General features: G+C 40.8%; 1 protein-coding gene across 1 annotated transcript in view; it reads right to left on the bottom strand.

The window, feature by feature from the left end:
* The window catches only part of ehbp1 (EH domain binding protein 1), a 148,424-nt gene that overhangs the window by 99,610 nt on the left and 36,326 nt on the right, over positions 1 to 12,488 (bottom strand). Inside the window, exons 6-7 of the mRNA XM_065959780.1 lie at positions 2,847 to 3,028; positions 333 to 472 (exon numbers count right to left, since the gene is read on the bottom strand). Of these exons, the coding sequence (XP_065815852.1) occupies positions 333 to 472; positions 2,847 to 3,028 (322 nt within the window). The remainder of the gene's footprint in view (positions 1 to 332; positions 473 to 2,846; positions 3,029 to 12,488) is intronic.

Here is a 12,488-nt window from a genome sequence, read left to right as displayed (position 1 = left end):
ATTCTCACTTCTTATTTATGTAAGAATGCACACACGCCCACACAGAAAATAAGCAGAAACTTAGAAAATAAAAGAAACCAAACGGAAGCAACGTTGATGCCCAATTCAGGCTTCCGCCTTGGTTATTTTGGTGGATTATTCGGGGGACCGTAGCTGGTATAACAGACTGAAATGCCCTTAAAAAAAGCTTTAACTCACAGCACAGAAAACACACATTAGTGTGCCAATGCATAATGGTTGATTGCAGCAAAGCAGTTACCTCAGTGACTTTGATCAGCTTCACCTGTGTCAAACTTTAAACAAAATGAAAGGTGCTTCTTGCAAGTTTTCACCTGTGATTTTTGCAGCCTTCTCCTCCTGGTTCACCCTGTTCTCCTCATCCTCCTCGTTCTCCTCCTCAAAGTCGTCCAGGTTGCCGATGTCAGCCTGCTTCATGCTCATCAAGCTGGCCAGGCTCTGCATGTCCTCATCACTGGGAAACGGGAAAAAGAAAAAGAAGTCAAATAACCCATAACACAGATAAGCACTCATCATAGTTCATAGGTCATAGATACATGTAATTAGACTTAAAGTAAACATGACTAATTATCAGAGATTAAAAAAGGGAAAGAAATCTATTGCATAAATAGATGAATGAATTAAAGAAAAGTCATCAGAATAGTATTTTCATAGAAATGCCTTATAGAAGATGGAGAAAACACACAAATCAACCAATAAAGCTGCAATATCTAGTACACAAACATATCTAAGGTTACTTTCATCTCTACACCTTACTGTTAAAAGCCCCAACACAACTCCCCTCCTCATATTTAGGCTCTGTCCTTCATACATACTCTACCTACTGTCACTCTTCTCAGTCCACCCATTGTTGTCATTTACTTTACACCCTCAACCACTTTATGCATTGACGCACCAACATCTCCAGTATTCTTGTATTTAATGTAGTCTTGTGTACTCTGCCCCAGTCCCTCTATGCCACCGCGCCATCATAATCAATGTGTTCTCCTCTCTGTTCTTTGTGTTTGGTGTTTCCCAGACCCAGAGGCTCATTTGAACTGGTGTGATTGAGTTTGTTTGTGTGGTTGACATCACTCCCCGAAGGGTTAACAAGGGTTACGCGCCATTGACCCACCGCCCGCGCCACAACAAAGGCCTTGTTGCTCTGCTCTGTATGTGTGTGCATCTGTGTGAGTCCCAGCCAGACTTTAAATGAAAGTTGCTGCTATCATATTAGAACAAACAACAAACGACAAAAATTGTGGTTCAGTGTATCCTTAAATGAAAGTTGGAGCTATCAAAGAAGAATATTTGGCAATGAATGAAAAGCTTCAAATGACATGCGAGAGTCTGTAAAATTAAACTTTGTACAATCAAAGAATATAAGACTGATTAAAATGTATCTCCACACATTATGTGTCTACAATATTGGTGTGAACATATAATGTGTGTTTTCCAATACTTTTTTAAAAGGGTATACATAAATTAAAACTGTACCAGTTACCACACAGATAAACTGGATGTGATTTCTTGCATAGCAAAAGACATCAAATCTGGCATAACTTAAAAGCAAAGCAATAAAGTCATCAATGCAAACATTTTGTTATCACTTAATCAAAGTCCTGTGTTTTCTTAACATTTCTTAATGTTTGGTAACCAAATGTCTCACAAGTTCAGTTAGAGACTCACAAATCTTCATTTATTTAGCTGATTTCCATTTCTCACTTTTCATACATGATATGATTGATATACTACAGTTGCAAAACACAAATTGGTGTAGCACTTGACTCTCTATGTTGTCAGTGAAGTGCAAGAAGCACACTGCAGTCGGGAGTCTCCATTCAAAGCAGCACACGGAGTAAGAGCTGTCTCATCTGAACAAGAACTGAGTGTTTTGGTAGATTCATGCAGGATCAAGTCCCAGGATATGATCTGTGTCTATACTTCAGAGAATCAATCCTTCTTCACCTCTACTGTTGGACCTGTCACGTCCATACTGACAACATATTAGCTTGTTTGTGTACAGCTGGCCCATTTGTGTTCAAGTTGCTGTGCACAGACATAAAACGTGCTGCGTGTGTGAGTCTGAGATCATCTCAGAATCAGTTATATACTAGCCGGCTAACACAGTATCAAGAATATCAATTTGGTGACTGACTAGCAATTCCAAGACTGCATGTCTGCAGCCCTGGATGCTCTCGTCAGGATGCTCTCGCCTGGTGGCCTGAAGCCACGCCCCCTGAGCTTCTAATTTTCCAAATAAAGCTCCGGAAATCATGCAATTGAATTGTCACGTCATATATTACAAACATACTAGGTGCTTATGCATATACATTCAAGACTAAATAAAAAATAAGCAATTTTGCCATTCTTGAGTGCTGTATATGCACTTTAATTGTTGTGTTTCTGGGGTTAGCGCATGTTATTATTATAGACGATATTAGCATTTGAAACTGAATTAGCATTTAGCGTGTTTGTCAAATTTAAACTAGCAAGTGAGTTTTATGGTTTGTCCACTTTGATACATTCAACACTAAATAAAAAATAAGCAATTTCGCCATTCTTGTGTACTGTATATGCACTCACACATGCTCTTGTCTTGCCGCGGTGGTCATTTTTGAATTAATGCGCGAGTTCGGAAACTGCTTCTTGACCCCAGCGCACTTGCCGTTGTAAATTTTTGGAGGAGCGGGGCGCGAGAGCACATGAGACGAGAGAGCGCCAGGGCTGCAGCCATACCCGCCTCAGCAATTCTGGCATTGACTAGTGAAGGTTTAATCGCGTATATGCGTATGTCGCGTTTTGTTCTTAGTTGTTGGTATTTATTGCAAACGAGATCATAGACTTACGTGGCTTTTCCCTCACGGAGGAAGATGCAGGAGAGGGAGAACTGCAGCGTGGCTGATACCACCTTCTTGGACAGGGGCTTAAACTTGAGTTTGACATCTGTCTGTGTGGGCATTGGACTGGCGTACTGTTTCATGTTGATACTGCTGGTGGCCAAGGCCTTCCTCCGCCCTGATGGAGACTCCTGTAGGGAGAGAGAGAAAGATGAAGCAAATTACGGACAATATGAGCTCATATTTCTAAGCCGACAGTCCAGAAATCAAATGAAAAACAAAAACAAAAGGCAGAAAAGAGGCCTTTTTTTGTTCATTCACATCTTCCTTTGGGGATAAAGTATTCTTTCATCTTTACAGATGACTGGCAAAAGAGAAACAGCGTAGTTGGTCACTGATGGTTGATAAATCCAGAGGAAGGTAATATTTGGGGGGCCCTGCATTCCTCATTGTTAATTCAGCTGTAAAAATCCTTCCTGGTATTTCCTATCAAAGGTCCATGCTTAAGCCAATCCGCTGTACTCACAGATGTGCTCTGGGCCAGGGGCAAGCAGTCAAATTGGAATTTGGGAATATGCCACAGACCAGGTGATAAGAGTTATGGAATCAGTGACAGGAGCCTGTGCGTGTGTGTGTGTGTGTGTGTGTGTGTGTGTGTGTGTGTGTGTGTGTGTGTGTGTGTGTGTGTGTGTGTGTGTGTACAGTGCTCACCAGAGGACAGTGTGCAAAATGAGAACTGTCAGAAAGCCTTGTCACCAACTGTTAAATATGAACACTAAACAGTTGGGGACATTCCGGCCTTTCGTCTACCCCCTCCCCTTTTCCTCTAACATAAAAACTGATGTGTTTAAGTCTGCTGCATGTGAGGCTGTGAAAGCATCACGCTGTAACTGAACAGCAAGCTGGTTCACCTGCTAACTGTGTTGATAACACTGATGTACCATCTCCCTCTTTTCTGTTTGGCCTCCTTTGTTTTTTTTGATGATTTATTTGATGTATTGGGCAAAGTCATATTTTCCTTGTAAGCTAATATGTATCCATTTGCATGACAAGATGTTGAAAATGAATCCAACATGAGGGTCAGGTGGTAATGCACATGTATCTCTTCACAGGATTTCATTTGGAATGAAAGCAGCAAGCAGTGGTCAGTTTCCCCGAGGTTTACAGCGTTGGGGAGGGGACATGCTGACACACCGACACAAACACTTGAAGGAATCTTGGTGTTCATGTGTTACTTTTAATGACAGATGTCCTTTTCTATCGGAAAGGTATCCTTAAATGACTTCTTTCCCTGATTTCCGACTCTATCCACGATCCTATCCCTACAATAAAGGCACAAAAAGCCAAAAAAAATATATATATTTTTTTATTTTTTTTGTTGGGGTCGCCCCCCTAGTATAATGATAGGGCAAACACTGGTGGTATAAAACACATTCTCTCAATCTAAAATGTCAAATTTCACTTGCTTCCCCTCTCTATTTGACTGCATGAAAAAGAGCACATAACTCTACACACACCTACACACACACTCTTGTGTTATTATACCACAAAAAATACCTTCTTGTCTCAGCTGTGAATCGAGCCCTGAAGATTCACCCCCTCATGCGCACAATTCCGAACAAAGTGGAGCTGCTAGCTCTCTTCCACACAACACCAGTTTGAGAGCACATATACATATACACATACACTCTGGCGTGTCCTGTAGATGAAGCGATACAAGCTCTTTACATTGTCCTGTTTTTTGATGTCTTTACACACACGCGCACACACAACTCAGAGGCTTTGGCTCTGTGGGGAAAACTCAATCTCAGCCTTATCGCTGAGGACCGCAGGGTATTCATTCATACACACTTATACACATATACACATATAGACATCCATACAGAGTTGGTATCAGTACAGATGTAAAGCTATTGGTTAAATAGTGAAAATAGTACAAACCTATGCAATTTTGGAATAAGTATTACAGTAGTATTCATCTGCAGGCTAGCCAACAACATAGTATAATGAGTATGGTGACTTCACTCTTGTTATTTACAATCCTTCAGTAACAGGCATTTGTGCTACATGTGTCCCGCTAATATTCTACCTTCAAATAAAAAAAATTAAAAAGCCTGCTGTTGTTGTAAAAGTCCCTGTGTCTCCGGAGCAAAACTTCAAAATGTGTTGTTGTTAAGGTACAAGTGCATTATTTTAGATGTTGGTACCTTTGAGAAACAAGAGACTATTTCATCTTGGATGTGTAGTTAATTTATTTGCTTGAATTGCAAGCTACACAAAAGTTATAGCCAAGAAAACATTTTTATGGGTTGTTGGTTGACAAAGAGATTCAGCCGTATAAATTCAAGACGGTCTAAAAGCAGAAAAATTGCAACAGTTGTGCCCCTGCTGCAGCTGCTGCAGCTGCTCCATCGCAATGTGCCCTGATACACTGCAGAATGTATTGCTTCTATTGATTTGATTCATGTTAAGCGGAAAGCTCTGATTGGACATCCACATTACATAAAAGACTTGATCATGGTATCTTGATATTGCCATCCCATTCTCATTTCCAATCAAACCTTTCTAATTGTGTATATTAGTTGTGTTTCACACCTATATTATTATTATTACTGTATTTATATTTGTATGTTTGATGTTATTGTAGGTGTTCTTATTTAGCTTGTATGTTGTTGTCATAATGTAGTTTATTGAGTTGTATGTCCTCATGATAATTACTTCATCAAAAAGAGACCAAGGAGTTGATTTACTTTGTTTTGGTGAGCAACAAAGTCTGAAGCAGCAGTGGGAGAGATGTGGTCAATAAGAGGTTGTTGGCATGAAAACCAGACAGGCTGAGAAACTCTGACAGACTTTTTCTGTAACTTAGGAGCGATCTTAAATTGCTCTGGTAATGTTGCTTCTCTGACCTCAATTCCACTGATTCTATCCTGTCTCTCCACTCTTCTATCTCTTGTCGCAAGCCCACTCTACCTCTCACCTAACCCCCCCATCCTTCCATCTCCCAACCTCAATCCATGCTCATGGTAACAATTAAATTGAGAGAAAAAAGAACACGACAGAAGAAAACAACTGTCTGACTAGTGAAGACACTTGACATTTTGTGCTGACATTTGAGCCTTGGTGCTTTTGCTGGGAAACATAATGACAAATCATCACCCCACCACCGTCCTTAACTTGTCCAAAGAACAACCCATCAGGTGAAGAGGACGATGGGGAACAGAAGTCTCCCTCTCCACCTCTTATCTCTCTGCAGATTACACTCTGGCTATTATACTAAGCTAATAGCGCATGTAGACGCGTTATGAATGAATTTGCTAAATGCACCAAACACTTTAGAAGAGGGGATTTAGCAAAAAAAGAGGATGGGGAAGAAAAGGGGGAGAGGGGTCTTGAAAAATAGGAAATACTTAAGGATATGCAAATACCCGAGTACAATAATGGAATAACCGTCTCAACAGATTTGTGTAGGGACAGCAAACAATGGAAATGTGCTCCATTTCCCCGGATGCTGCTTGTCAATCAATGTGTGTGTGCATGTGAGTGTGTATGAGCGTGTTTGTGTGTTTTAGAGAAAATTAGGAGAGTGTAGCCAGGATTAGGGTGACTGGGAGGTTGTGACAATGTGTAAAATGGAAGCGAAAGGACAATACAGAAGTTTAATTTATTACAGAGGATATGACTATCAATATGTTCTCCCTTTGTGAGCCAAGAGACTAAATACCTAAATGTGTGTGTGTGTGTGTGTGTGTGTGTGTGTGTGTGTGTGTGTGTGTGTGTGTGTGTGTGTGTTTGAGGGGGCACAGTGGGAGAGAGAGGAAGAAGAACATGGAAAGAGAGAGAGGATATAAAGAAGGAGGGAGGGGTGATGGCTGTATGCTGCCCCCTAGCTGCATCTCTGAAAAACTGCAGAGCATCATTTAGGACCAACAGTTTGCTCTTACTGTAAAACGTACAAAAACAGGCCACGTGAGACGACACTTCTGGAAGTCAGTAAAAAAAAAAAAAAGAAGAGAGAAGCAAGCAAACCTGCCAACAGTTACTCTACACTGCCTAATTAATATTATAACGAGATAAGAAGGGTGTGTGTTTTTGTTCAGAGTGTACCAGTCCTGCCCCTCTCCCCTGGTGCCAGCTGGCCCCAGATCGATCCACAGATGCTCCCCTGGTGGGGGGGCAGGGGTCAGGGCAGGAGGGGTGCCCGGGGGTCCTGCTGAATCCCTCTACCCCAAAATGCCAATGGGACGGGCCAGGGGAAGGAGGGGTTGGGATCCTTTTGTGACTGAGAGATGGATTAATTAGGCAGAGTGCTAAAAAGAAGCTGGCTTCTTTGTATGGACCTGGTCTGACAAACGCACACGCTGACAATTTAGTGAGTGTTAGCACCTGATGAACAAACCAATAAGCAAATGGCTTTTTAACACGGGTCACCAGTCAATTTGTTTCCAATTTTAATATGATCAATAGGTCAACTTGATCCATACAATAAATCATTTTTTGCAAACAGTTTGCATATCCACTGACTGACCTTGTTTTCAAATTGCTTGTGTGATTTGTTATACAGGTGCACATTTTCCTTTAAACGTGGACAATTTGTGTTTTCTTTATTGTTCCGTTGTATTACTGCTGAACTATTGTCTGCGGTATATAATGTACAACCCATCTGTCAAGCAGTGAGAGTGATGTTGTTGATGCAGGTAGACGATTGGGCTCTGGCATACCAACAAGACCGATCAGTGCTGAATCACTGGTTCAACATCAAGCAGATGATTATCTGACTTAAGTCGGCTTTCACAAAACAAAACAATCCGAAAGTGGAGTAGAGGGACGACCTGAGGTCACACAGACAGTGGCCTACACTTACAATGCAGAAGATATATCGTAATCTGCTAAATTTGTCTAAGGCCTGAAAGAAACACTATTAATTTAAGCCTAGTTTGCAAAATTCAACATGACTAGTAAGCACTGTTGCACTCCCTCTTCAGCTTATTGACTGTTTAACTCTATTGTAACCACATAAATTGAGTCAGAAAGGAAGAACACATTACGATACTAAAACCAACACAGTAATAAAGGGCACAATATGTCTAAGAGTACAGCAAGAATCATAACTCCTGTTTTCCCCTATTTTGTACACTATCAGAGTGAGTGGAAGATGGGTAACAGGAGTTGTTCTTGAGAGTTTAACAGTTGTGCCAAATCCAACTGTTTTTCTATCTTTTTCACTCTCGTTATGACATTTGAGAGTCTTAAAGCAATGTGAGAAATGCCGCAGACCCAAAGCAAATGTGGAAACTGGGACGACAAATAATAAACTCCTCAGAAGGCTGTACACAGACCTTTTTAATTTGTATTCAAAGGTTTTAGAAAAATAAAAACCTATCTCAATTTGGCCCATACAATAACCCTGAGGTAGCACGATTAGCTTTCAAACCAAAATCAGCTGGCTCTGTCTGAATTCAGCAGTCAGCATATTGAAGGTGGGTGGGGGGCACAGCGCACTGTCTATTCCTCTTGCCTCAAGGTCACAGTTATTGGAAATGGAGACATCCAATGTGCTCACATCTCTCTTTGAATCCGCACACAATGGAGTGATTCCTCTGTGTCAATTTGGCCTCCCCTGATAACCGATAATGCAGGCCTTTTTACATATCACCTATGAATAACGCACTATAGGCGTTATAGACACACACACACATACACACACTCAGATTAGGACCAATTTATTCATCTGCTACTATTATATGTGAGGATTTATTTTTTTCCCCCCCCAAGCAATATGTGCGTGTATTTTTAAAGGCAACAATGGACATAAAAGGCATGCAATACTATCACAGCCAGCATGTGAATTACAATAACAATGGTCTTAATAATGGAATGAACTGTACAAAAGGCTTTCATGTGTATTGTCACATACACACACACACATATGCACAGAGTCTCTCTCACACACTGACACACAAGAAAAAAAAAGGACCACAGGATTTCTCCTCACTAGGACCAGCTCGTGGATCAGATTTTGTGTGAAACTTCCAAAATGGAAACATGTTTTAGGGACCACAACTTTGTCCCCTGGGATGCATGTGCAACAAAACACAACAATGTTTAGAACAGTTGTGGCAAAGTGATACATCGCATTGTAATTGAAGAGAGCAAGAGGAGGGAGATTGATCACAACAAGAGTAGGATTAGGCTTGTTTGCAAAGAAAAAAGGGCAGATTATGGCTCAGTGTGTGCTGTTGTTTTGGCTGAATAGTCAAGTCCTTTTTGTACAACACAAAACAACTGGACATCGGACAAACGTGTGTGTGCCTACTGCCAGGTTACCAGGCCCTATCAGCACAGGACTGCAATCATGAGGCAAGAGGAGCAGACTCATAGGTGACAGTGGGGTAAACATACATTCACAAACATCCACTGTAAATAAACAAAACTCATGAGGGCAAAATCATGAAGATCTAAAGACAGGATTCTTCTTGTTTAGGTGCCCTAGACATAATACAAACTAGCAGTATACTAAAGTTTAGGCAATTTTGTGGCTGAGCTTACCTCTTACTTTACACCTGAGAGCTCCAAAAAATAGGTAGCATACTATTATTAAATACAGATTTTAAAATGATCACAGTTTTAATTAAAGAAATCAAATCGATGTCATTTAAAGCTGAATGAAGTGATCCATTAATGCAACTTTTTCAGAGGAAAAACAAATACCTTGGCTTTAGGTAAAAACTTGTACTAAGAACTGATCCAATACCACAGTCCAACTGATTTATATAGTTAGCTGTCTGAGGTTTGAGGTGTCTGTGTCTCAGTGGTAGAGTCAGTCATCTGAGAGGGGGGGGGGGGGGGGGGGGAATTCCTTTAATGCAGGGTTGCCTCTGATGGCCCAGATGAAAGGAGGAGAGTCACAAACCAACCGGCCCTTAAAAGGTCTAATCCTAACTGGGAGAGGGGTCTGATTATTGGGGACTAATCTCTTGCAAGCTTGCAACACCAAAGCAAGCACACACAGGCATGGGCTAAAAAAACAGCAATATTTCCAGAGGTTTAACAACATTAATAAGATCAAATACACAAGCTATATTTTTTTTCTCTAAAATCAGCCTGATACAATGTCAGCAGAAGAAAATATTGCTGCTGTGACAACAAATCGCATCTGGCTAATCTGACTTCCTTCATACTCATCCACCTTCCAAAGTGGTAACATTTGACTTGAGTGCATGTTAACAGCTTACTATGTGCTCTAATGAGCAAACATATCTGACTGGTTGTAAAGGTGCATCTGACTTGAGTTTAATACTCACTGCAATGTTATAGACAGACTCTTCTAATTAAGATTAAATTATTTGAATGTGAAAAAAGATATGCAAAGTCTGAACAACTGAAAGTAGAAGATTCAGGTTTAAGCAGAAACATTTAAAAATTCTTTTGTGAGAGACTTTTGACCTTACATAAACCTATTTAAGATGAGATATAATCTATGTAAAGCTGTAGAAAACATTCTTTTTTTAATTATCATTTCATCTTCAAATTATAATTATAATTCCCACAGTCCTAACAAATATCAAACACTGCTTTCTCTGTCCAAACAACAGTAAGAGACCATCCAAATTTTCATTTACTGTAAAATAAATGGAATACAAAAAACAGTTGTTCATTAATCTTCTTAATCCCAAATAACCAATAAACTGACTCATTTGTAGAAGCTCTAAAGTTTTGATGAGAAATACAACCTTGGAATGCAAGTATCAATGTTACTTTCAGTTATTCAGTTGGTTTAATTTTGGATTAATTTTTTTAATGAAAAGTTCAAAGAAAAAAGGAAAAGGGACGGCATAAATGCAGCAAAACCTCAATAGTCAAAAGCAGAAACAAGATTATGTATGGCATCTTTGCTTAACTGAACTAAACCAACTAACTAAAATGTGCCTTTTTCCAATGAGTCTGCATCAAATTCATAACCAGTGGGGGAAAAAAATGCCAGATGGACACCAAGCTAGTATCTCATATCCTCTCCGTCTCCATTAATTTCTGTCCCTCCCTCCCTCTCTCTGTTCTTATCAGTGTGTCCAGGGTGCCCTCCTCTCTGTGACTCCCCGGGTCTCTCTTTTGGGTGGCCCTCAGTGCCCCCCACACACACTCAGACCCAGAGCATGCACTTCAGACAGGGGGCTAATGGGAAAATAAATTACCAGCAGGCAAAAGCCCTGGCTCTGCACTTCTGCTGGAGAGAGGAAAGGAACATGGGGGGTTTGGAAAGAAGGGGGGGGGTGGTGTCAAGAAATGGAGAGAGAAGGGCAGAAAAAGATGAAAATGAAAGACAGAGGTGGAAAGTGAGGAAACTGACAGAGAGAAAAGTATAGAGAAGGGAAAAGATGGAGAAAATGAGGGAGAGAGGGTGATGGAGAAAGAAACAGCAAAGACGGAGAGGGAGAGGGAAGGATAGAGGTCGTCAGGATTATAGCAGGAGTTCATCCTTGGGCAATGAAGTGCCTGCTCATCAGTTTTACCACCATTTCACCATCTCTGGCCTTCATAGAGGCCTAACATGGACAATAACATCACCACACACACAAAAAGCCACTGAGCCAATTCCTCCAGCGACTGTATCTGGGATTGATTACTCCGCCTGTATGAAGCAGCAGTTCAGTTATCAGGATGGCAGATTCACCACAGTGACAGACATCAGTGGAGCAAAATCTGTGCCCATGTGTGTACAGGTATAACGTTGGACCACTTTGAGTGCATGAAAGCCCGGATGTGTGAATGCGTGTGTGTGTGTGTGTGTGTGTTCCTGTGTGAAAAGTAGTACAGTGTTTTTCTACCATAGTTTCTGCGACCTTTTACCTCTTTAACAACAACTCAAAGCAGAGAAGAAAATATGTCTCAATTCATCATTTAAGGTGAGTAAATAAAAAATAAATATAAAAAATTCCTGGCAAGTCTGAAGTCACATTAATATTGGCTTTTACAAATAAAAGTTATTAAAACAGTTATAAATCTCTGAGTGACAAGTAAGCGACAGAAAACGCAATGCCGTGGTTAGACTTGATCATCGTCTGATACGATGGTCACTGTGTCAGACTAGGCGATCACAGACCTGTGAATTTGTGCGTTGACTTGACCGACAGACGTCACAGACTACTCGGTGGTACCGGTCGTTATGATGGTGCAGAGCGCTCTGTGCTTTCATTGGTCAACATTATTGCTGTGGTGGAACACATTGTAGAAGGCAAGAAAGAGAAATCAAACATGCTAGACCTTCTGTCAGGAGGTTGCGAGGTGTCCCAGATGTGGCCTTGATTGTTGTTCACTATGAAACACTCCACGAGTTAAAACGTTCATTTTCAGGGGGGCAGACGGATCCAGAATCCTTACGTCTAACAGATCGCACTAAAATCACGCTTATAACAACTAGCAGAGTACTTTTGCTACTGTTCACAGTTGCATATAGAGCTGAACGTAAAAACATTTAAACAAAACACAGTGAAGTATGTGGTGGCAACAAAAGCTCCCAAGCGCAGGTTGAGTTTCAGCATTTGCTTTTTGTTACCACGGAAATGACAAAGCTACAAAGCTACTTTTTTGAGTCTGTTGGGACAAACACAGGCACTCAGGTAAAATAAACATGTTACACAAGGCAGAAAAAAA

This window comes from Labrus bergylta, chromosome 10 (assembly GCF_963930695.1).
Source record: "Labrus bergylta chromosome 10, fLabBer1.1, whole genome shotgun sequence".
NCBI lineage: Eukaryota > Metazoa > Chordata > Actinopteri > Labriformes > Labridae > Labrus > Labrus bergylta.
Note: the sequence above shows the minus strand (reverse complement) of the source record. Positions and strands in the feature narration are given on the sequence as shown.